General features: G+C 28.8%; 1 protein-coding gene across 2 annotated transcripts in view; it reads right to left on the bottom strand.

Annotated features, from left to right (window-relative positions):
• Positions 1-26,442, bottom strand: part of LOC125874145 (40S ribosomal protein S4) — a 52,167-nt gene that overhangs the window by 20,899 nt on the left and 4,826 nt on the right. The window contains exons 1-5 of one of the 2 annotated variants that reach the window (XM_049554984.1): positions 12,710-12,782; positions 11,694-11,771; positions 11,423-11,603; positions 10,905-11,002; positions 10,587-10,782 (exon numbers count right to left, since the gene is read on the bottom strand). In XM_049554984.1, coding sequence (XP_049410941.1) covers positions 10,587-10,782; positions 10,905-11,002; positions 11,423-11,603; positions 11,694-11,771; positions 12,710-12,712 — 556 coding nt within the window. In that variant the 5' untranslated portion in view covers positions 12,713-12,782. Of the gene's footprint in view, positions 1-10,145; positions 10,783-10,904; positions 11,003-11,422; positions 11,604-11,693; positions 11,772-12,709; positions 12,783-26,442 lie in introns of those variants that run through there. The other variant, XM_049554983.1, reaches the window with a different exon arrangement.

Here is a 26,442-nt window from a genome sequence, read left to right as displayed (position 1 = left end):
GGAGATGCAAAATATTTCAGTTACAATTAATCATTTCACTAATATCATAATATTTAAAAATAAAATAATTTAAAGTGGTCTAAAATCAATTTTGACATAAAGCTTTGAAACACACCTTAAGGATTATAAAATTCTTGCTTTTGATTTTTGGTATGATATAATTGCTTTCATGTAACCTGCAACACACAAGAGAAAAGACATAAAAGCATTTAAATTATGATGGCTAAGAAAAATTAAAGAAGATGAAATATTTACTCTTTATTTATTTTATATCTCATTTCATTTCAATGCCCTCATATATTTTGTGATAATGTAATATATGTTTCTATATTGTGTAATTGTGTGAATAATTCCTGAGAGTTATTATGTGATGAGGTGAGAAATGGAAAGTGTTTATATCTTAGAGTTAAATCTATAAAAAAAATTTGTCTTGAAAATTACATGCTCTTTTCACTCATGTTCCAATTCACACAACCAAAATACATGAGAACAAAATCATTTAAGTTTGCTTTGGAATTTATTGACGGAATAATGACACCATTTTTTAATTTTAAAACTTCTAAGATCATTTGAAGACTGTTCAAGGATCTGCATCTTTTCATGTGGTCAACATTCATATTTTTTCTATTTCATATTGAATGAAGAATTGTCGAAAGCATCAAATTTAAAGGGGTCTTCTTTCTAATCCGACGTGTTGTTATACTTGCATGATCTTTTAGTAGCAAATGAACCATGGAAAAGAAGCAAACACAGTAGCAAAAGCAATAGCAGAAGTAAGAGAAACCTGGAAAAGAACAACACAAACACTCCACCCATAGAATAATGTTCAAATATATTGTAAAAACTAACTTGAAATGCGAGAAATCTATGAATTGAACTGGAACTTTGCCAGCCGATTAACAAAATTGAACCCATGGCTTCTTATTCAATTTTTTTTAAAAATAACTGCAAGTTTTTAAATTTAAAAATTGAGGATAACTGCATGCAACAGTTATTTTAGATAATTAGTATTTTTTCGATCTTTTTCTTCTTTTTTTTGCAACTTTTATTTTTAGTTTTGGATTTTAAATTAATTTTGATAATTCATAAATTATATTCGATTTCTCCTATTATATAGACATATAGATATTATATAAATGATGAATTTAAAAGAAACTTCTAAATGTGGGTTTATAATTTGAGGATATGTAATTAGATGTTAATTTTAAATAATAAAGTTTAATTAATTTAAAATATTTATCCAAAAAAAAAAAGGAATCGCTCACAGACACACACGTCACAATACTATATTTAAAATTATTGATTGATATTTATTTATTATTGATTATTTAATATAATTTAAAATTTAAAATTCTAAAAATTTGTGGTAATGACATGTGTCATTTTTTCTTCTCCTTTTATTTTTTATTACTAGTATACATGCCCGTGCGTTGCGCGGATGATTTAAAATGTAATAATTTTATAATTAAAAATAACTAATAAAATATTATATAGCTTTTAATTTATATATATTATGTTGAATTCTTTTAAGGATAATCAAACATAAAATACTTCAAATAATTTTACGTGTCTATACTTTATTCTTTTTATGTCATCTGAATAAAAAAACTATGTTAATAATTTATTAATTCTAAGTAACTACAATAACACTTAAAATATATATCTCAATTTAAAAATAAATAAATCAATTTAATCCCGTGGGAGATAAAATAGACCTTGTAATTGTTATATTGAAGTAGTTGCTAATTTCCTATAAAATAGATTTAAGAAAAGTGTGATCTAATTTTTTTAGTGATATCTATAATTTTGAGTTTGTAATGTTTTATTTTTCGATTTAGAAATTAAAATACTTTGAATTATGAGTTTTTAAAAGGAAAAAGAAGTATTTCTTTTTTGGATTTTCGATTTACAAATTAAAATACTTTGAATTATGAAATTTTTAAAAGGAAAAAGTAGTATTGAAATGAAAATAAATATGAGTAGGAAAGTATGGCACAAATTTAGGCTTGTTTTAGTTTTAAAATTTAAATATTACTTTCAGTTATTGTTTGGAAATATTCTAATATTCAATTCAATATTGATTTAAGATATATCAATTTTGTTGATAATTATTTTTATATTTTGTGCAATATCAATTAAATATTTTATATGTATAAATAAATTTTGAATTTGATAAAATAGTTCAAATACTTTTACACGTTTGTCATGTATTATTTTTATGTTGTATTAATAAATTATTTTTTTTTTCATATTAACAATTTATTAGTTCAAACTTTTGAAATGTTATTAAATGACCTTTTTTTGCATATTGTTTTCTTTGAATAAAAAAGGTTCAAAATATTTTTTACATCCTTAAATTAGTATAAGATTAGAATTGAAAAATAATAGTTCTTTTTTGTACAATTTTCTTTAAGAATCTATGGATAGATTTCTATATTCTAAAAGTTAAAGACAGTTCATTTATCTTAAGTATACTAATAGTTTAAAAATATTACTTTTCAAATAAATAACATATAATATGATTTCATCACTTCGTTCTATAATTTATTTATTTTAAAAGAAAATATTTAACTATAGCTTATTATTTTCTACCCATTAATATTTCTGTTATTTATAAAAAAAAGATATGGTTATTATTTTTATCAACATAATATTTTTTTGTAGTGCTTTATTATGCTAAAAATTAATGAGGTTATTTAATTATTTGTATGCAGTTTATATAACTGTAGTTATCCATTTTTAAAAAATAAATAAATTTTATTATTAAATTAATTCTTTTATAATACGTACTGTTCATATTCATAATTGAATAACCCAGCATATATGTTGCATGTCTTATTTTCTTTTGCCTTTACTTTTTGAAGAAAAACATATCTATCTTTATTTTTATAATTATTTTTAAAAAACCTATCCATATTTATTTTTATAATTATTTAAGTTTGAAAAAGGAGATTTAATTTTCATGTTTGTTATTTTTTTTTTCTATTGCATGTATGTTATTTTGGGTTGGAGACAAATAATTTATTGTGCACCTATGATTTAGGAGCATGTTTTTTTGGATAAGTTATTTGAAAAAAAAATTGTAATTTTTAATATGGATAAGTTAAGCACGTGAATTTTTTTGATTATCTATTGTTAATAATAAATACTTTAAAAATTTACTTTGAAAAAAATTTTCATGATAAAAGTATGATCCAAAATAATTGGGCCAAGAAGTTCTTAATCAGTTACCTTTTTTGAAGGATTCCTTCATAAAATTACCATACGAAAATTTAAAATTGTGCTTAATAATTAAAAAAAATAACTGCAATAATAATTGGAGATAAATTAATTAATTTTAATCATCACAGGAGACAAAAACTTGCCTTGTAGTTGCTATTCAAAAGGGGTAAAAAAAATCATGATTTACACTTTTCTAGTAAGCATATTTAGTAAATTTGCAAATAAATAAATTTATTTTTATTCTTAACAAAATCTAATTTTTTATTTTATTAATTTTTTGTTAATCAGTTTTAAAGAGTTCGTGTATAGGTGGAAATGTAATGGAAAGTTGTAAAATCGACTATTTAAATTCTAATTGTAAATAAAAGTTTAATATTAGAAAAAAAATGATAATATTTAGTTAGTAATTCAGTTTTATATTCACATTTTATTTAAATATTTTTTAAAATTTTAAAGCGGATCATTTAAATTTTAACTTTTTTAATCGTTATGTTAATATAAATTTTATATATTTTTTTAAATGGTTATATCACGATAAATTTAAGTAATTCTTTAATAAAATTTAATTTTTAAAATTTTAGTTTAGAATTTAATATGATTACAAATTACAAATAATTAATTTTAATAAGGAAATTATTTTTCTATGATGCAATAGGATTTTAGGAATTCTATTTTGTGATTTTTGTCTTATAAGCCATAAGTTATAAATCTATCCAAACATGCTCTAATAAAAAAAGATAGAATTATCAAAGATGTCCCATCTATAAGACAAATAATAGTTTTATCGAACTTTATAAGAAAACGTAAATAACATATGTTTAAACATCATACTCTTCACAACAATACTACTTAAAGGCCATGAAATAAAAACTAAACTAAATAAACAGAAGGCTTAAAAGACTGGATAATGCGTGATCCTTAAAACTAATTAGGCCAACTAATTAATTAGTCTAAATAGAAATGTTAAAATTTAAGATTATAATAAATATTATCCTTAAACAGTTGTGATTAGTTTTAAAACTACATATTTTGTTTCTAATTTTAAACTTATATTTTTAAAATTAATTAACCACTCTCAATTCAAAATTTTGAATTTAAAATTTAAAAATATAATTAAAAATATTATGTAACTCTTAATTTTTATAATTTTTAAATAGTTTCTTACTTCATTATTAGAAAGTATCAAAAAATCAAAATCAACACACTAATTATTCGACTAATTAAAACTTAAGCATCAAACCAACAAACTCAAAATATACTACTAAAATAGTATAGAATCTTAGATAACTTCAACAAAATATTGAGATCATTTCATGATTGTTTATACAATCAAATAAAAACATATGTTAAAATTTTGTATTAAATTTATGATCATGGCAAATTTTTCTTCCGCTAAGATTAAAAATCTATATTAAAAAAAGAGACATGAATTAATACGGTGAACAAACTTGTTAAATTCTAAAATAAAAAATTATAAATACTTACCTCTAGTGTTGATTTTATACCCCAAGAATCTTCCATATATTAAACTGTCATATTTTGAAGTGGCACACAAACACACTAAAAAAATATCAAAATTTAACATTTAGATTGAACAATTTTAGCAAAAATGAAGAACAGTGAATATACATATAATAATATAATAAATAAGACAAAGATAAAAGAAGAACAAAAAGTGACACAAAGAAAAGAAAGTTGAAAGAATGGTTTGCCAACATCACTGTAGTATTAGTATTAGTATATATATAAAAAATAGTTTCAATTCTGTAACCGTTTTTTTTAACTCATTAATTAGAGAGATTTGCAAATCGTGTGTTTGAATTTTTTTGAAATTTAAAATTTATTTTTAAAACTCTTTTTGTGAATTTAAACCGTTTATGCACTTTTTAGAAATCTGCTAAACAAATTCAGTTCTTTTTTTCAATGCTACTTTTTTTAAAAAAAAAATCAGCATAAAGAAAAAAAGAAAGCAGATTTAAAAGTTATTTAAAAAACTGCTTTATACGATATTAAAAAGCAATTTTTTTATACGATAATAAAAATAAAATAGACTTTTTTTTGTGATGACATTTGTCAGCGTTTTTATATAAAAATAGATGACATTTTGTCCGTGTTTATATAAATGCATTTTTTTTTTAAAAGGTATAAATTAGTTTTTTAAAAAAAATATTAAATCTGTCCTAGATATATTTTTTTTTAAATTGAATTTTGAATATTTTAACTGATTTGACGTGGAGTTTTATAACCAATTGATTTTGACTCTTGTGTTTTTATTTCAAATTTTGAATTTAAAATATTTAATTAGTTATATAATATTTAATTATTTATAATTTAAAATTTTGAATTTTGTGGTGCTGACATGTGTCTTTGTTTCTTCTCCGATTATATATAGATAGATTTTTAGGTGTTTTTGTAATTTGAATTTTTAATTTAAAAAAAAAAAGATTTTTAATTGGTAGTAATTCTAACTTTTTTGTTGATAATTTTGGTAGTAATTCTAATTTTAAATATTTAGAAGGAGTTTTAATATTTATTTTGAAAAAGTTATTTGTATTTGTTTTAACGTCAGATTTGTTATTTAATTTGTTTGACATTCAGTTTAAAATTTAAAAATAGTAACTAAGTTTACATAATAAAATTGTAAGTTAACAAATAAAATAAATAAATAAATGAAGTTCTTTGTTTTAAAATAATTTTCGGACTTGATAATTTATGAAAGATGAAAGATGATACTAATTATTATAATATTATTTTATTTCTCCTACTTTTTTATTCAAAATCAAACGAATAAAAAATATTTCGAAAAACAGTAAAAAGTTAAAGATAACTTTAAATTTTTGAATTTTTAAAAAAAGATGTAAAAACTGCTTGTTGAATTTTTCATTTTGTTTTTTGTGTTTGCAATTTTTTTTTTTTTTTTAGATTGTAAATTAATTTAATAATTCTTAAATTGTCTTTTTTTGTGGTGATGACACGTAGGCGTTTTCTTTTCTCTTTTTATATATAGATAGATGATAGTGCTATTTTTCAAATATGTTTAAGTCTGAAGAATGACTAGTGAATGGGGATGCGGTGGGGGTGGAGGGGTAATTTCTACTAATGATGTTAATAACACGTAAAATAAGTCAAAGTTATCTATTATAATAACATGTAAAAATATGATACTGATTCAATTTGGTCAAGTGGTATTCCTTCTGTTTTAATTTGTTTATCTTACTTTTCTTTCTTAGTTCATTTAAGAAAATTTCTTTTTTGACAATTTCTTAAATTGAAATTTTCATATAGCATCTTTAAAACCACGTGATGAAATAACGTACACTCTATATATCTTTAATTTGACATCACAAAATATAAGTCTTCGTTAGCTTTTTAAATTTTATATCAAGTTAAAATCAGACAAATAAATTGAAACAAATGAAGGAGAGAGGGTGGGAGTATTTTATTTTGTCAATCAATTGTACACACAACTAACTCCTCCTTGTATAAATCATTATAAATAGGGTGTTTCCCAACTCATTATAAAAAAGCATAGTGCCATTTTGAATTCTTTTACATTAGCATTATATGCAGTGATTGTATAATGAGTTTTTTTTTTTACAAGTATTAGTTGGTATGGTAATATGTTTGTTACCATTTAAAAATTAAAAAAGAATTATCAATTAATGTTTATCATAAAGATTTTCCTATAATATATTTATATTAGCTAAACTCTAAATTATTAATGGGTGTGGTAGCATGTTTATTACCATTTTCTATTGGCAATGTATATTAGCTAAACTCTAAATTCATTACCTTATAAATGATGATTTGAATGTGTAGAAATATTGTTTACACATACTTGAATTTATAATCTATTTGTTCAACCTTCTAAAATTGGTCTAATCTTGAAAAATGTTTTTCAAAAGAAAATAATTTTGATGATAACTAATTGTGTTTGAACTATAAATTTAAATTAGTACATTTTTAGAAGTAATTAACGGTTGGTCAAACTTTTTATAAGTGCTTTTAGGTGTATTTTTCTCAAAAGTAGAAAAATAATTTTGGTGAAAAATTATCTTTTTAGCTTCTTAATACTTCCTCCGTTCACTTTTAATCGTCATGATTTCCATTTTTAGAGTCAAACTATAAGAACTTTGACTAAACACCTTTTTTTTTTAAATAAACACTTTTAACCTTCCAAAAATTTGGTCAAACAGACTATTAATATCGTCATGTTATACACAACATGTGTATACGATTAATTATTTTTTTTTTTTTTGTCTTAAATCTTAATATTATATTTTTCAGGAATTACCAATACAACAGAGAGCAGATGCAGTAAACAGTTTAGTATATGAAGCAAATGCAAGAATGAAAGATCCTGTTTATGGTTGTGTTGGTGCTATTTCTTTTTTACAAAATCAAATTTCACAATTAGAAATACAACTTGCTATGGCCCAAACAGAAATATTATGCATCCAAATGCATAATAATAATAATTATTATAATTTGTCTGAAATTCAAATTGATAATAATGATAATAATTTGCAACATGAGTACATAAGCTTGTTGCAAATTATTAATAATACGAATTAATTAACTTGTTTTGTTCATTTTGTTGTAACTTGTAACACAATATTTTGGACTTCTAACAAATTGGTGAAATGTATTTTAGCCTTTTTGAGTACTAGTTAATGAAATTGATCTAAGTTTTATGTATTGACAATGTAAAATTGACGTTATTGAACCTTTTGTTAATTTTCAAATAATTTTTGTTCTACGTTGTTGAATCTTCCTTTTTATCAGTAGTATTAACTTTATTTTGTCCTTCAATTTTGACTATCATCAATATCTTTTGGTGTTTCGATCATTATATTATTGTTTTCTATCTGTTGTGTAATGTTGTGCATTTCGTATTATTTCAATTTTGTTATTGCTTCCACATATGTTTCTCCTTTTTAAAATTGTTTGGCATGCTTTGGGTTAGTCGGGGATCTATTGGAGCAACCTCTATATCTCTATGAGGCAGATGTAAGGTCTGTGTACACTTTAATTGTTTTACATCTCATTTATGACGTTACACTGAATATACTATTGTCTTAAAAGGGCACATCTAACATGGATAAATAATATTTATGGAGGATAAATAAGAAACTCAATAGTTTTTTTTTAAAAAAAAAAATTGTTTTATGAAAATCACTTTATTCGTACCAAACACATCATATATGGCAACCAGGCCTTGCTAATTGTAGAGAATGTGTATATTTGCATATATCTACTTGTATATTTATATATACCATTTATATACGTCATATATAATTGAGGATGTGTGAAAATTAGGGGAAATGGCTTTTTAAGTCGATGCATATATATCCTCTTGTTTATATATTTTTAAGTGAGTTTATATCAATGTAAATTTAATATCATATACAACAACATAGACAATATAATGTTTTCTGACTTATTTCGTATATGAATTTAACCTTAAATCAATTCAAATCACCATTAATATTTCTCAATTTTGTATAAAATTTTGTCTAAGTATTTTTAATGAATGCATTTTAAAATATTTAAAAAAATTCAATCCAAATTTAAATNNCAAACCACATAGGAGAGGTAACCCGCACTAGGCAAGCCTGGTGCAACGAGCTCGATCCAGAAGGCAAATCCCTTGCTTTCGCTGGCAAAGGGTTTCGAACTTGAGACCTCCAACATGGAAGTCCCAAGCTCAAACCACTGGGCCACCCCGAAGGGTGAAAATTAAGTCGATGCATATATATCCTCTTGTTTTATATTTTTATGCGAGTTTATATCAATGTAAATTTAATATCATATACAACAATATAGACAATATAATGTTTTCTGACTTATTTCGTATATGAATTTAACCTTAAATCAATTCAAATCACCATTAATATTTCTCAATTTTGTATAAAATTTTGTCTAAGTATTTTTAATGAATGCATTTTAAAATATTTAAAAAAATTCAATCCAAATTTAAATGTGATTTTGGTGTTTTGATAAATTTTCTACAAATGAATCAAGAGGATTTTGTGGTAGTCAAATAAATTGCAGCTATATACCACTAAAGGATTTGGTGGAGTGAATGAAATTGTTCTTCTTTTAACCAGAGGTATAAGGTTCGAGCCCGGGTATAAAACCCCCGAATAGAACTCCACTGCAGTGGTGGTCAGGGTGGCTCACGAGGAGGATATGATGAGCAAAATCCAATAAACTGTTCAAGGTAAAAATTACTATTGCAGCTGCATCCACCCCACAACCCATAATGCAAAACTTAAGCCAGACCACTGCTATCAACTACTTTAATCGATTTTTCAGTAGCATTTGTGTATGATGCAGGATCAACACATGTACTATTTGGATTAATCAGAATTTCAATATGGGTACCAAACACCCGAAGCTGTTCACTAGAGGGCCATGGTGTCACCCAACTGTAATAAAATGAGTTGGGTGAGTGCTGGTGGAAGATAGCAGCTACCTGTGAGAATGATCAAAGAGTCCAATGATCCAATGGATCTAGCCTAGTGGTGTGGAAGAAGATTTGAGTGATCAAAGGTTCAAATCCTAACAACCAAGAACATCAAGTGAGTTATTTCCGTTGGTGAGTGCTGGTGGAAGATAGCAACTACCTGGTGAATTAGTCGAAATAGTATGGACTATAGATGCTACATTAATAGTTTTGAGCAGACTGTTCTAAGACAAGATAGCAAATTGGTACCGGTACAATCCTAAACTCTCAAGACCTGGTCAGCACTAGAAGAAAATAAAGCATAGAAGCTGAGTTGACCAGAATCTTGACATGATATACTCAATGCAGCAAATACAACCCTCAGCAGTAACATAGCATCTTAACTACTACTCTATGGCTTAAAAGAAAATGGTAAAGAATCACTTTTTCAAATCTGGAACAAAATCAACAAGGATTGATCCATAAAGGAGTTTGTTCATCTTCTCATTAAAAAGCTAGGCATGCTAAAACCATGAATACAAATATTCAAAAGGACGCAGAATAAAATATGTATTACTAAACAAAGCAAAACATAGAGTTCAAACTACAAAACTTAACTTTATCATGCTGTAAAGCGTGAAATTGACTTGAACAGTGGATGAAGCAACCTGGACAGTTTAAGCAGGGGTGCCAGATTGAGCAGCCAGCCTCTTCCTTGCCTCCTCGATGATGGTCAACTTAATTCCTTTACCTTTGGGGAGTGAAACCCACGGCTTAGTACCCTTACCAAGAGTGAACACATTTCCCAAACGTGTAGCAAATTCATGACCCTGTGAATCTTGAATGTGGAGGGTCTCAAAGCTACCCTTATGCTTCTCCCTGTTCTTAATAACACCAACTCGTCCCCTGTTTCTACCTCCAGTCACCATCACAACATTCCCAACGTCAAACTTGATGAAATCAACAATCTTATTGGATTCCAAGTCCAGCTTTATGGTATCGTTGGCCTTGATGAGAGGATCAGGATAGCGAATTGTTCTTCCATCGTAAGTGTTCAGGTATGGGATCCCCTTCTGACCAAACTGCACAGAGCGGACCTTGCAAAGCTTAAACTGCAAATCGGAAGAACATCATTCAAATAAGAGCAGTATACCACCAATAAACTATACAAGGTCAGAAAATGACTCTAACAAAGACATTCGTCACAAATGCAAAAGTTAAAATATTAATCTACCTTGGACTCCTCGTCCCTGAGCGAGTGAAGACGGAATCGGCCCTTAGTGTCATAAAGGAGACGGAAGTTCTCATTAGTCTTCGGAATTGAAACGACATCTGTATATAGAACTCGCATTAGTCATTTTCAAGGGTCAAACAAGCAAGACAGCCGAAAGAAAGAGAATGTCATATGAAAATTTAATAAAAACTTCTATTGACAAACAGACCACCTATCCATAGTACTCCAGAAGTTCCAATTAATGTGACTCCCTACTTTAGAATGTTCCCTGAAATATTTAACACAATTCTCTTTCTACACAATGTTAAGAAATCAAATTTCATTAAATTGTTCAAAGAATTAAACTTTAATGTGATGTTTTATGTATCAAACTAACTTTTCAACCAGTACTTCAGTATTCTTTTCAAGTATTCCTTATAATAATAGACAATTGTTTAGACTCTGTAAATATCAAATACCATTAATACAACATGAATTGACGGTGCATTAGAAGGAAAAAGTAGAAAAAGAGCATTTACCCATGAAACCAGCAGGATATGTCTTATCTGTCCTAACTTTCCCATCAACCATAACTTGTCGTTGCATCAGAATTGAGATCACCTCTCGGTATGTGAGAGCATACTTCAACCTGTTTCGCATGATAATGACCAATGGCAAGCACTCCCTTGATTTGTGTGGCCCAGAGGATGGCTTGGGGGCCTATAGAGCAAAAGACAGATTTTTTTTTAGCTAAAGCATCTCCAAATCATCTTGAGTTACTTGGAAAATACTCAAAGATAATTCACTTACAAATGCTCCACCAAGTTTATCAAGCATCCAATGCTTTGGGGCATTGAGCCTCTTCAGATGCTTCTTCAAACCTCTAGCCTGCAAATAAATGAAAGCGCAAGTTTAAATTTTCCTCGATATATCTTCAACATGCGTTTTGTTCCCAAAAATGAAAAGCAACGCCAAGTATGCAATATGATGCATAACAGAAAACCAATCAACCACTTTATGATCTAAGGATCAATAGACACAAGGGATGGCAAAATTGTCTTAAGAAAGAAAACACTCTTCCATAAACAAGGTTCGCACAAGTCATGACTCATACTCATCTTCCGGAAATTAAGCCATCAGATCATGTAAAGGGCCAACACTCATCATAGAACTATAAATTAAGGCATATAGATCATTTAAAGGGAATAAATCAACCCTGAATAAACATTCCATCTTCCATAAATATGTCACAAAACTGAGTAACACACCAAGACAGCATAATAGACTGATAAAGTAATCGAACAAGAAAAAAATTGATGACACAAAAATTAATTTATGAACATAAAAAGAAATGTATACATACAACCAGTACTCAATCCACAACTACAAGTAGAAACACTAAACTTATTTGAACCGATCTGGGATACTATTAGCTTTCAGGTCACATATCTATAGCAAAACTACAATACATAATCTAAAGTTTCACTCGCATAATATCAAAACAAGTAATTTTAACTCCAGAATCTCTACATCAACTAATCCTTAAATCTCAAAAGACAAAAGGTAACGTGAATGACCACAGAAATGGAACAAACCCAATGTTTCCTTCATAAAGTTTTGATTTTTCCACCGACCCAGTAATTAAAATATGTTTCTACATAAGTTCTAGGTCTAGTAGAAAAATTTCCATTCTGATTCAATGATATTAATCCATGAAAAAAGTTGTAGCAACAAAACTATGCAAAGGGTAAAAGATTGATAAATAAATGCATATCATAGTACATACAAACTTAATGAGTGAAGAAATGGAGGATAGAAGAACGAACCATTTTGATGGTCTAAGAATTTCTCTGTATTTTTTGCAGCTTCGATGAAGAAGGCGAGAGAAATACTAAAACCCTAGTTTTTTTGTTATAACCTTGCAAGCCCTCTGAGCTCTGGATAAGTTGGGCTGGCCTTTTAGTGTGTTACTAATTTGGGCCTCCAATTACTTCTCATAAGAAAAAGTGAAAAATTATGTAATTAGGCAAACATGTGATATGTAATTATAATATTATTAAGGAAAAATTACAGAAATCTCACCTTTTAGTTTACTTATTATCATTATTTCCTGTAAGTTTTACAAATTTCCAAAATCCCTCATTTCCGCGCATCAAATTAATGTATCAGCATTTATATTATTGTATATCGTACATTAGATTAATGTATCATGTATAAAATGTACATCAGATTAGTGTATTATGTATAAAATGTAATGTATCTTACTTAACGATTAATGAATCTCGCGCATCAGATTAATGTATCAACGCTTATATTATTGTATCTGTTTGATGGATTTCTGTAATTATAAACTTTTAAGAGATAGATTGTAATTTTGCCTTAAAAATATGTAATTTATGTAATTTGCCCATATATTATTAGGGGTCGTTTGGTTTGAATACAAGTTATGCTGTGATAAGTTATGTTGGGATTAGTTATACTGTGATTAATTATTCTGGCACTATTTTTTATTGATTGTTTGGTTTGTTGTACTAAAATTAATAACCATTACATACTTCCTAAAAATAAGTTGTTTGATTCCAAAAATACCCTCTTATTTAACTTTTTGTATATTTTTTTGGTAGAGTTTTAGTTAAANCTCTGGATAAGTTGGGCTGGCCTTTTAGTGTGTTACTAATTTGGGCCTCCAATTACTTCTGATAAGAAGAAGTGAAAAATTATGTAATTAGGCAAACATGTGATATGTAATTATAATATTATTAAGAAAAAATTACAAAAATTTCACCTTTTAGTTTACTTATTACCATTATTCCCTGTAAGTTTTACAAATTTCTAAAATTCCTCATTTCCGTGCATCAGATTAATGTATCAGCATTTATATTATTGTATCTCGTGCATTAGATTAGTGTATCATGTATAAAATGTACATCAGATTAGTGTATTATGTATAAAATGTAATGTATCTTACTTAACGATTAATGAATCTCGCGCATCAGATTAATGTATCAGCGCTTATATTATTGTATCCGTTTGATGGATTTCTGTAATTATAAACTTTTAAGGGATATATTGTAATTTTGCCTTAAAAATATGTGATTTATGTAATTTGCCCATATATTATTAGGGGTCGTTTGGCTTGAATACAAGTTATGCTGTGATAAGTTATGTTGGGATTAGTTATACTGTGATTAATTATTCTGGCACTATTTTTTATTGATTGTTTGGTTTGTTGTACTAAAATTAACAATCATTACATACTTCCTAAAAATAAGTTGTTTGATTACAAAAATACCCTCTTATTTAACTTTTTGTATATTTTTTTGGTAGAGTTTTAGTTAAAACCAAATTTAACTACTCAATCCATCCAACATAGAAAATCCATCAGTTACCCATTTTAAAACTAAACCCAACCTATTTTTCTCATAGAAGTAGAAATACATCCCAAAAAATGAACAAAAATTACACTAGTAATATCAAAGGAATTCACATAAGAATTTGTTAGGAAGCTGAAAGGATCTTAGAGCCATCTCAAAAACTTTCCTCTTCTTCATCATGCCAGCACTAGGAGCATCACTGTCAAATGCACGTACAAAAATATGTTAAGACAACCAATTTTGGCACATATAAAAAATGGAATCTTGATAAGTTTCTACATAAATAAATGTGTTAAAATAATATTTTCTGCACACAGTATGGAAGGCAATGGATCATATGAAGTGACAATTTCATTAGTTTGGGTTCCAGACAGTAGATGCAATTATAAAAAGGAATTTGTGTTAACTCATAATCAAATGAGATTATATGAAAGTTACATTCTTAAATGCCATACTCACTTTCAGCTTTGGAAAACAAAAGAGACACAAAAACAGAGTTTCCATATCCAAAATTCTTAAACCATGAAGCATTGGAAGAAAGCAAACACTAGAACTATGTCTAAGTCGCAAACGATTATAGACATATCTAATAAAAATAATTGAAACAAAGAGCACAAAATCAGATAAGCAAAATCTGCCTTATAATGATCCAAAAACTCATCGAATCGGACCTAAAATAGAATAACATAAATAAACAATAACTCTTAACGGATTAACGATTAAATCAATAAAGAAAAAAAGTAAATCTTTTAACCCAAGAAGATTTGCACAAGAAGGAAATGACTACCTTAGCTAAGTTATGAGCAACATCATTGAGATATCCACAACAACAATTATGACAACACCTATTTAGCCAAAGTGCATCAATAATGTCAATTTTGTATACACGCATTGAGCCACTGGACTATAGCAATGTTTGAAAACATGAAATCTTGACATTTTCTAGCATTAAACAGAGGCACCAGCAGAATATACTTCTATTTGAGAACCCTCTAATTGTGCAAGTTCTCTAAACAACTATGTTTAAACAGTAGAAATACTTTAAAAAACGTTCAACTCGTGAAGTAAGAGAACTACTACATGTAGCATGACTAAATTGGATTTGTGCTCAGAAAGTTTTACTTTTGAAAATAAAGTGCTTCCTATAAAAAATGATTCCATAACAAAGCTTATATAAATTCAGTTATGAGGGAAGACATGATAAGTTCAAAAAGCTAGGCAAAGGGATATAAGTTACATATCTATCTCGAATGGGTATGTGCATCACAATCTCTTCACAGACTCGTACAACATTGAATTTCCTATTCAGAACCTCTAGGAGTACTTTTTTCACCAATTACAGTAAGCCTTGCATCAAAGCAACAGAAAAAACTAGCTCATTTAATCAAAACTGAAACCAAAGCCCTGCATCAAAGCAACAGAAAAAACTAACTCATCTTGCAAAGGAACAATAGGCCTAGACTAACAGAAACTTATATCTTCATAGTAACCGAGAAACTTGACCAAAATTGCAGCAATCCATACAACAAACCAATCAAAACTACAACTAAAACAACAGCTAAAGCGAGAGTAAAATTTCAGAAATTATTCACCAAAATATTTGTTAAAACTGAAACAAAAGTCCTAAATCAAAGCAACATAAAAAAACTAGCTCATCTGGCAAAGAAACAATAGGCTTAGACTAATAGAAACTTGTATGTTCATACTAACCGAGAAACTTGACCAAAATTGCAGCAATCCCTACAGCAAATCTGTAACGACCCGCTAGGTCATTTTGAAAACTATAGTTATTTTGACTTTTCTCGTTAAAAAAATTATAAATGAAAATTTTGAACTATTTATTTAATTACTATTATCTGATTGGTAGTTAATGGGTCAACTCTCTCTAAAACTTATTAATGATTTATACCAGTAGGTCACATATGTGATAATAGGTTAGTGGGCTTTTCACGGTTAATACACTCTTATTTTAGAAAAGAAAAGAGGTGGAAGCGGAAACTTACCATAGGCGACCAACGAGAGAAAAAAGAAAACAATAATCATTGCTCAGGTGAAAACATGCAATTTTCATTCTTTTTAATTCTACATATTGTAGTATGTTGTCAGAGTGCTTTGGATTGTTGTTATTATTATATTGTTATATTGATGGTTGATATCAAAGTGGAAAAAAATAATATTTGCATCTGTTCAAAGTCCTTATAAAGGAATGAAAACTTATTTTTTTTTAAAGAAAATTAATTTGTATCAACCTAAAGGAGACATTTAATGCCCATTAATGGTTCATCATTCTAAGGGTGGGCATTTGATCGATGGTTAAGAATTATTTTCATGGAAAACATGTAGTCGGAAGCTGCCAGGTAAAAGAAAATATAATTTAAGTTGATATTGTCGTGTGTGTATGTGTTGACGGGTTAGAAATATGTAGAAGTTATTGTTGCCACCAACAAATCGGTGCTAGAAAGATTTCGGCTGGAATTTATCATTAATGGGTATGGATTTGTGTTGATAAGATTTAGGCTGGAAAATAAATAATATAGTTAAAGTTAAAGAAAGCAAATTTTGGAAATTGACACTATATTGTATGATGGTTTTTTTGGTATGATAAGTTAGTTGTAAATTAGGAGTTGGTTAAGAGATATGAGTGAATTTGTCGGTCTAGGATAGATATATAATAATGAGTGTGAACTCGCGTGCTTACAATAATTTGCATAATTGGTAGATTGGGAACGTTCCGAAGCTTTGCGAAAAGGAAAGGAAAACTCTTGAGGATCCGTGGCACGTGTTCGGCATTCAAGGTATGTTAAGACTTTAGACTTCGTTGGAGGACGTTTTCCTAATTTAAAGATAAAAAATGGAATAGACAATGGGTAAGGGCGAAAGATGGGGGTCTCGTACCAATGATGTGACATGTATTGGTACGAGTACTGGTGTTATAAAGGGAAAGTTTATTACTATAGAATGCGAATTTTAATCCGAGAATGCCAAAGCAGATGAGCATTAGCTGATATATTATTGACTGATTATTTTGTGTAATTGTGTTCTTTTTTGATCCCGTATACTTATGATTGTTGAGGTGGTTATGTATTATGCTGATATTTGATTGATTGAGATGCATCATCATCCCCTTTATTTGAGATTCTATTGTGCACATGCATTGACATGAGATTGAGTATAAGTTGGGCACGTGGAGATCGTCCGTGTTGGGGATGGTGAGATGTTAAGATTATATTTTGGGCACGTGGAGATCGTCCGTGCGAAAATTATTTAATTTATGATAGTGCGTTGAGATTGTCCACACAGACATGTGAAGATCATCCGTATCGGTATATGGACCTCGCGAGTCCCCCATGGGTCATGAACTCTCGATGTATTTCCGAGGAGTATCATGTATATACGATTGAGAGAGTACTTGGCATTCTGAGGCATATCATTTCATGGTGTCACATTGCACTGCATCTCATTACATCATTTATTATTGCAGATTATGTGTTTTATTGGTGGTTGTACATTATGTGAAGTTTGATTATTCATATTTTGATGAAACTCGACCGGTAAGCGTACCATAGACTTGTATAAGTAAAAGACTTATTTTATTTATTTAAACTCATGTCACTACTTCTTCGTTGTTGGTCTATGAGATATACTGGGTACACGTGGTTTCATACTCATACTACACTTGTTACACTCTTTTGTGGTGCAGATTCGATTCCGAGTACGAGCACGTCTTGTGGAGCTTTTTGAGTCCGAGCTTGGAGTATCTTGGAGTTGTGGTGAGCTGCTTGGCTGTTCCGTGGCCCACACCTCCTTCTACCTTTTATTTATTCTGTTATTTTAGTATTCAGACAAAATATCCCTTATGTTTGGATGTGTCATTTAGTTTTAGACTTGCATCATATTTAGAGGCTCTTGTACTTATGACACAATTTCTTGGGTAGTATTTTAGCTTTCCGCATTTCATATTTATAAGGAACTTAGCGTTGGAAATTTTACTCGTTGTTTACCTTTTACCTCATTAGTTAATCATAATTGGTAAATATGTTGGGTTGGCTTACCTATTCGTTGGGAACATAGGTGTCATCACGAGTTGTGAATTTGGGTCGTGACAAAATCAATCAAAACTACAACTAAAACAACAGCTAAAGCGAAAGTAAAATTTCAAAAAATATTCACCAAAACATTTGTCAAAACTGGAACAAAAGCCCTGCATCAAAGCAATAGAAAAAACTAGTTCATCTGGCAAATGACCAATAGGCCTAGACTAACAGAATCTCGTATTCATACTAACCAAGAAACTTAACTAAAATTGGAGCATACAGCAAACCAACCAAGACTACAACTAAAACAACAGCTAAAACGGGAGTAAAATTTCAGTAAATATTCACCAAAACACCAGCTAAAACTGAAACAAAAGCCCTGCATCAAAGCAACATAAAAAACTAGCTCATCTGGAAAATGACCAATAGGCCTAGACTAACAGAACCGAGAAACTTAACCAAAATTGCAACATACAACAAACCAATGAAGACTACAACTAAAACAACAACTAAAACGGGAGTAAATTTTCAGTAAATTTTCACCAAAACACCTGTCAAAACTGAAACAAAACCTCTGCATCAAAGTAACAGAAAAAACAAGACCAAAAACTGATCTACCATAGTAGAAAAAAATGAGACTAAAACTGTAGGGAAGCAACATAAGCAATTGCACAAAAATTGATAACTAGTAATAAACTTACAATAAACTTGACTTTTACATGAGAGTTAATCTATTTAATATATTTTACATATACAAAAGATTCTAGCATCCTCATGACCTACATTAGTCATACACAAAAGAGTATGAACATCACTAGAGGATTAAAAAATGGCACTCCAATCAAAGTTTGAAACTGTTAGTTGAGCAAAAACTATCACACTAGTGCCACCACTTATATACACAAGCTTATCATACTTCAAAGTTCAAAGTTTATCATTGACGACCATGAACATCATTGTCTGGCGCTCAAGCTCACTCATACATAAAAATATTTCCATATTTTTGACATCTCCACAGATAACCTTTTTAGCTTTGATACGTTGTTCTATGGTGTACAAATCAAATGTAGGAGATTCAATAATGGAATAAATTTGACCACGCATATCAGAGTGGTCACGATTTCCAATCTTGTCGATCAAGGAACCAATTTTTTTATCTTGGCTTTCAGTAAAGTTTTTCATAACTTCCACCATACTCTTGAGAAATGTTTCATTAACATTTTCCACAACCCTCTTTCTTTTCTTGCCTTTTTCTTTTTCATTGACACTAGAAGAAGATTTTTTAGCATATTCTCCTTGCTTTTCAGATGGTCCAGTATGATCATGAGGAGATCCTCGAGCATATTCATTTTCAGTGGTTTGAGTAAAATTATATCCTGTATCAGTATTTTCAGTTTCTTCAATAGGTGCATTAGGTCCATAAGTAGCTTCATCGTCATCAACATTGATAAGAAATCCTAAACTTATATCAGTAGAAAGTCCTGATGTTTGACTCTTTAAGATATTCTCAACAACATCCAATAGCCCTTCTGCATGTTCTCCAGTTGCCCTATATTTTCCAAAAAATTCCTCCCAATCAGCAAACAGTGGCCATTTTTTATTATTCATGGTGCTTGCACCAGGATCATCCTAGATAAACAATAAAAGAAAGACGACAATTTTATATGTATTAATTATAAATTATGAAGACTTAAGAAATATCTATATGAAGTAATAATATTCTAATAGCAAAATATTAAATACCTTTAAAAATTTATCCCATTCTTTTGGATCATCAATAATTATAGTTCCATAATTGTATTGAAATTCCAAACCCCTCCTACCCTTTAGTAAACTTAAGCTTGCATAACTTCTCTTCCAAGCTTTTAATTTAGAATTGACATGTGGTTCACCTTTAAAGCCACTGTCAGGATGACGTTTACGCAAATAGTGCTCTAACTCTATCAGATATCCTGGCCTAAAAGTTTCATTATCAGCTCTCCAACCATTAACACATAACTCTTTCAAACCAATTATAAGAGTACTTTCTTCTATAGGAATCCATGTCCTTCGAGTTGACGGTGTTGATCGTCTTCGTCTTGATCTTTTTGGTGGTTGCATTGAAGATTTCTGGATTTCCATTTGTCTGAATAATCTTGTGAAACAATCATTGTTAGTATTATTACTTAGCATCATAAAAAAAAAATTATACACTTCAAAGTACAAAAACAATAAATTAAAAACATACCAACAGATCACAAAAAAGAAATAAATTAAACACATTACAAATTAATGTAAGTAATTGTTTCTTATATCATAAAAAGCTAAAAGTTAATGCATCTTACAAGAATATCAAAAACTAAAGGGAATAATAATTCAAATGCAACATAAAACATAAAACAAGCAGAAAATAATGAAAATATCAATTGTTTAAGGGCCCGTTTGGATTGGCTTAAAAAAAGTAGCTTTTAAGTCAAAAATAAAAAGTCAAACTGAAATGAATTTTAAGTCAAAAAATAAAAAGTAGGGGGAGACTTATTTTTGGTTTTTGACTTATTTTAAGTCATTTCAAACTTATTTTAAGTCATTCTTGACCTTGCCAAACACTTCTCAACTTATTTTAAATCATTTTTTACTTATTTTAAGTTATTTTTTATGTTTGCCAAACACTTTCAGAAGTCAAAAACTGACTTAAAAGTAGGTTTGACCAACTTTTAAGCCAATCCAAACACCTTCTAAGTTAGCATTCCACATTGATTGAGCCAACTCATCCCTCCATGTGGTCCACTCCTCAGATGATTCAACAACATCAATGTTATCTTGTTGATATTCTGTTTGTTCTTCCACACCGATTTCTAATGGATCCACTTCTATCTCTTTACGAATAAAGTTGTGTATCAAACAACAAGCACTAATAATCTTGTTATGTATCTTAACCGAGTACCAAGAAGGGCTTCTAAGAATTTCCCAACGTCCTTTCAAGAGACCAAATGTCCTTTCAATAACATTACGAGCTCTAGCATGCTTCATATTGAAAAGCTCTTCTCGACATTGGGGTGGTGGATTTTCACCTTGCCAATCCCTTAACCAATATCTATATCCTCGGTAAGGTGAAAGAAAACCATTTCCATTTGTATATCCTCCGTCGCACAAATAATAATTACCTATAATATAAATAAGAAATTAGTTGCTTTTATATAGCATTATTTTTGTGATATAATTTTAATGTGAGNTGGATTGGCTTAAAAAAAGTAGTTTTTAAGTCAAAAATAAAAAGTCAAACTGAAATGAATTTTAAGTCAAAAAATAAAAAGTAGGGGGAGACTTATTTTTGGTTTTTGACTTATTTTAAGTCATTTTAAACTTATTTTAAGTCATTCTTGACCTTGTCAAACACTTCTCAACTTATTTTAAATCATTTTTTACTTATTTTGAGTTATTTTTTATATTTGCCAAACACTTTCAGAAGTCAAAAACTGACTTAAAAGTAGGTTTGATCAACTTTTAAGCCAATCCAAACACCTTCTAAGTTAGCATTCCACATTGATTAAGCCAACTCATCCCTCCATGTGGTCCACTCCTCAGATGATTCAACAACATCAATGCTATCTTGTTGATATTCTGTTTGTTCTTCCACATCGATTTCTAATGGATCCATTTCCATCTCTTTACGAATAAAGTTGTGTATCAAACAACAAGCACTAATAATCATGTTATGTATCTTAATCGAGTACCAAGAAGGGCTTCTAAGAATTTCCCAACGTCCTTTCAAGAGACCAAATGTCCTTTCAATAACATTATGAGCTCTAGCATGCTTCATATTGAAAAGCTCTTCTTGACATTGGGGTGGTGGATTTTCACATTGCCAATCCCTTAACCAATATCTATATCCTCGGTAAGGTGAAAGAGAACCATTTCCATTTGTATATCCTCCGTCGCACAAATAATAATTACCTATAATATAAATAAGAAATTAGTTGCTTTTATATAGCATTATTTTTGTGATATAATTTTAATGTGAGAATATGTATAGCATTACCCTCGGGAATTTTCAAAACATTCGTTCGAGATATAGCATTTTGTAATACACGATCATCAACTGTTGATCCTTTCCAATCAGGTAATACATAAGTAAAATTAAGATTTTTATCATAAACTCCTAGCATATAAGTTGCTATTTCTCCCTTTATTGTCCTGTATCTTGGTTTGTCCTTAGATGGAACTCTAATTTGAATGTAAGTACCATCCAATGCACCTAGACATCTCTATAAAAAAAAATAACACTATCTCAAACAACAAAAATTTCGTAAAATTATATTTATTTTACTTATAAATTAATAGATACCCAATTGAAAGTGCATATACCTTAAACCATCTCCATCGATCACCAAGCTCATCTTTAGGCACCAGTTTGGGGTTAACAAGTAACAATGGAGCTAGTTTTAGAATAGCTTTCAAGCATTCATTGAAAGCTTGACTTACGCTCCAGTCCGATCTAATATAATCAACCTTAATGGATCTATTCTTCTCATGATGAACCAAAATATTTAAAAGCATTGCTAACTTTTTACTACTTGTCATATATTTGCTATCAGTCAGACCTCCAACTTCCTTAGTTAAGAGAACTAAAGTGTGAAAAGAATTTCTATCCATCCTTAACTTATCAATACATGTTGTGTCACTATCTTGTACAATACAATTTAAATGAGATATAATTTTAGAAACTCGACTACTCATAAGGTACCTAATCACATGCCTATTTCTTTTTATAGAAATACCATGAATAACCATGAAAAGAAAAATAAACATAACAAGAAATTGTTGGCACAATATATCTCCTCAAGAATGATAAAACATTCAATATCGGACTGTAATTGATGATCCATAAGAAACCCTATTTTTTTCATAAAAAATGAAAAGAGTTAATACACAAAAAAAAAATATCTCAACATATATAAAAAGAACAAACTTTTTTCAAAATTTACAAAAACCCTAAAGCATAACATTACAGAAAAAATTGATTTCTTCCATTAAGTAGAAAAGATGAGTGTATCTAAATTATTATGCCATAGATCAGAGAATTATAAATGATGACAAAGAAAGAAAAGAGAAACAAATTCTGGAAAAAAAATTAACCTTGTTAGAAACTTGACAGTTGAAGGTTATTGGTAAAGAAGTTCTTCAATCACCCATCTATAGCTTCAATCGAAAATGAAAAGTTGAGTGTACCCAAATGAAAGAGTGATTCTTACTGCAATGAAGAAGAGAAGAAACCTAGAATACCATAAGTGGCGCTTGTGAAAGCTTATCAATAAAGGGTTTGTAGGGTAGTTTCGTCATTTAATAAATTTATCCCATCACAAATTGTGATGGGATTATTATACCACCCTTTTGGAGGGATAACTTATGTTGGTACTATTTATTAACCCCAGGATAAGTTATCCCAAACTTCCCAACCAAACACTAAATTAAATCTCATTAAATATTTATCCCAGGACTATTTGTATCTATCCTTCACACCAAACGACTCCTATAGTTTGAAAGAATTATCACTTGTAACTATAGTTAGGATTTTATTGCTATTATCTCTCCTCTCTTTTTCTCTCTCGTCTCTCTCTATCTCCTCTCTGTCCAATACAAATGATAACAAGCAATTATACAAATATAAATGACAAGTGTCAACTATACATGTCTTTTTTAGTAATACAAAATACAAATACACATATATTCAGTGAAACAATATTAATACAAATGATAACAATCAATTATATAAATACAAAGGTTGAACTTGATACGACATAGTTACAATTTATTCATTGATATGAACAGGGCCGACTCTATGTATATTTTAATAAGGCATTGGCCTTAGACCCCCAATTTCAGGGGGGCTCAATTTTTACCTAGAATAAATTATGTGTTAATTTTTATAGAAAAAATATTGATTATTTACGATAAAAAGTAGTATATATTTAAAATTATTATTTTATTCTCTTCAACCCCATTCAAATAGAAGAAATCAAGAAAATATTGTTTTATTTTCTTCCACTCTCTACTAATACTCACATTATTTTCTTTTTAACTCTTTTACACTCTCTTCTTTAAATTGTTGATAAGTTAGAGTAATATTCTGTCAAAAACATCAATTAATAGTCGAAAAGTATTGAACAAATTGAATTGTAAATTCTTTTTCCATTTCTTCTTAGATTTTCAAGCATTACAACAACCATAGTAAAATGTGGGGTAACCAAATTATCAACTTCATCAAAGCTATGGTTCTAACTCTTATATTTATTTGAAATTTGTCAACTTATTACTTGTAGAACTATGTTAACAATTCATAAAATGATTGCCCAAGTAAAATAATATTTTTCAACGTTGAATTAATAAAATCTTATTTAAAACTAATAATTGAAAAAGAAATCGAATAAATCATTTATATATAAAAAAAATATTAAGTAATACTTTGCATTTAAAAATGTAAGAAAAATAAAATTTTAAATAAATGCATGTGAAGTTTATTTAGATTTTAGGCCTCTAATTAAGATTTCGCTTTAGGCCTCCGATTACGTTGAGCCGCCCCTGGATACGAATTGTATTCGTTAATATTATTGGTACAACATTGATACAAATGATAACAATCGACTACTTGAACTTGATTAACATTGATACAATTGTATTCATTGATACAACTCACATTGATACACATTGTAATCGGATACAAATTGTATTCGTTAATACAACTATATTGATTGATACATATACATACTAATTATATATCAAATATACAAATACAATTGTTGATATATATATATATATGTATATTAGTTACTTATATACAATTGTCCAACAATTATACAAATATAATTTGTCTCTCTCCTTTCTCGGGTCTCTCTCTTGCTCGCCTCTCTCCTCTCTCACATAGTCTCCCTCGCATTTCTCCACTTCTAACATGTAGCTATGAATCGTAATCAAGTAAACTATAGCTATTTTGCCTCATAATGTTTGAAGCCTTTGCTATTTTTGAAAGTTCCTCACAAAAAATTGGCACAACAAANTCACATAGTCTCTCTCGCATTTCTCCACTTCTAACATGTAGTTATGAATCGTAATCAAGTAAACTATAGCTATTTTGCCTCATAATGTTTGAAGCCTTTGCTATTTTTGAAAGTTCCTCACAAAAAATTGGCACAACAAACCAAGTATCAACTAAGACATCAAATTAATATTCATTAGCCATGTTTTAAGAAATTGACATATATATACAATAATAATAACACATTTTATTGATTTACTTCTAATAAATTTATCTCAAATTATTGCATTCCATGATTCTCTCGCTTGATGAACCAGTTGTTGTTTCTGCCAAACATATAGAGTTTGTGTTAAACATACGCAACCGACACTTTTGTACTTCATTATATTCGATCAACATACATTCAGGAAAATCAATGCTTGATTATTATTTTTACTATAAAAAGTTTTATTAATTACATATAGTGTTATTTGAGTTTTTTAAAAATAAATTATAGTATTTTTCATTAACTTGGTTCTCTCTATTGTTGAGTACTCAACCTCCATTAAGAAGCATTGATATTTCAAGGAATTGTCCACAAATTTATTTTGAAAGAAGTAGTTATTCTCTCTTTTCAGTATGACACATGACGCCACTCACTCGATCTTTGATTTATCATTGTAAAAAATGTAACTTATCAAATAAATATTTGTACCTTTATTTAATCGTTATATACACTATGAACAACTTGTGTATCAACGTAGTATGTGACATCTTGAACACATTGAAATAAATATAAAACTTTGAACATTGCTTAAATTAGTGTATGAAATTAGATATTAATTGTGTATCAAACTTGAATAGGTGTTAGTGATATAAGAGTTGTATGTGAACTAAGATGTCTGAAAAATATGAATGAGTTATGTATACCATATGTATAAAAACTAGTATGTTAAAATTTGAATCTTCATATAATTTAAATACATATGAATTACTACATTTTGTTTCTTACCTGTTCTCACATCTCGACAATTCACATCCCTACTGAATTTCAGTCGGACAATCTATGATATACTCCCTTAGCTGGAGACTAACACCTTGTTTGGATGGTTGTTACCCGTTGTATAGTATTGTTGGTTTAAATACCATGTTTCGTTTTA

This window comes from Solanum stenotomum, chromosome 8 (assembly GCF_019186545.1).
Source record: "Solanum stenotomum isolate F172 chromosome 8, ASM1918654v1, whole genome shotgun sequence".
Classification (NCBI taxonomy): domain Eukaryota; kingdom Viridiplantae; phylum Streptophyta; class Magnoliopsida; order Solanales; family Solanaceae; genus Solanum; species Solanum stenotomum.
The sequence above is the reverse complement of the archived record's forward strand: the minus strand, read 5'-3'. Positions and strand labels throughout refer to the sequence as shown.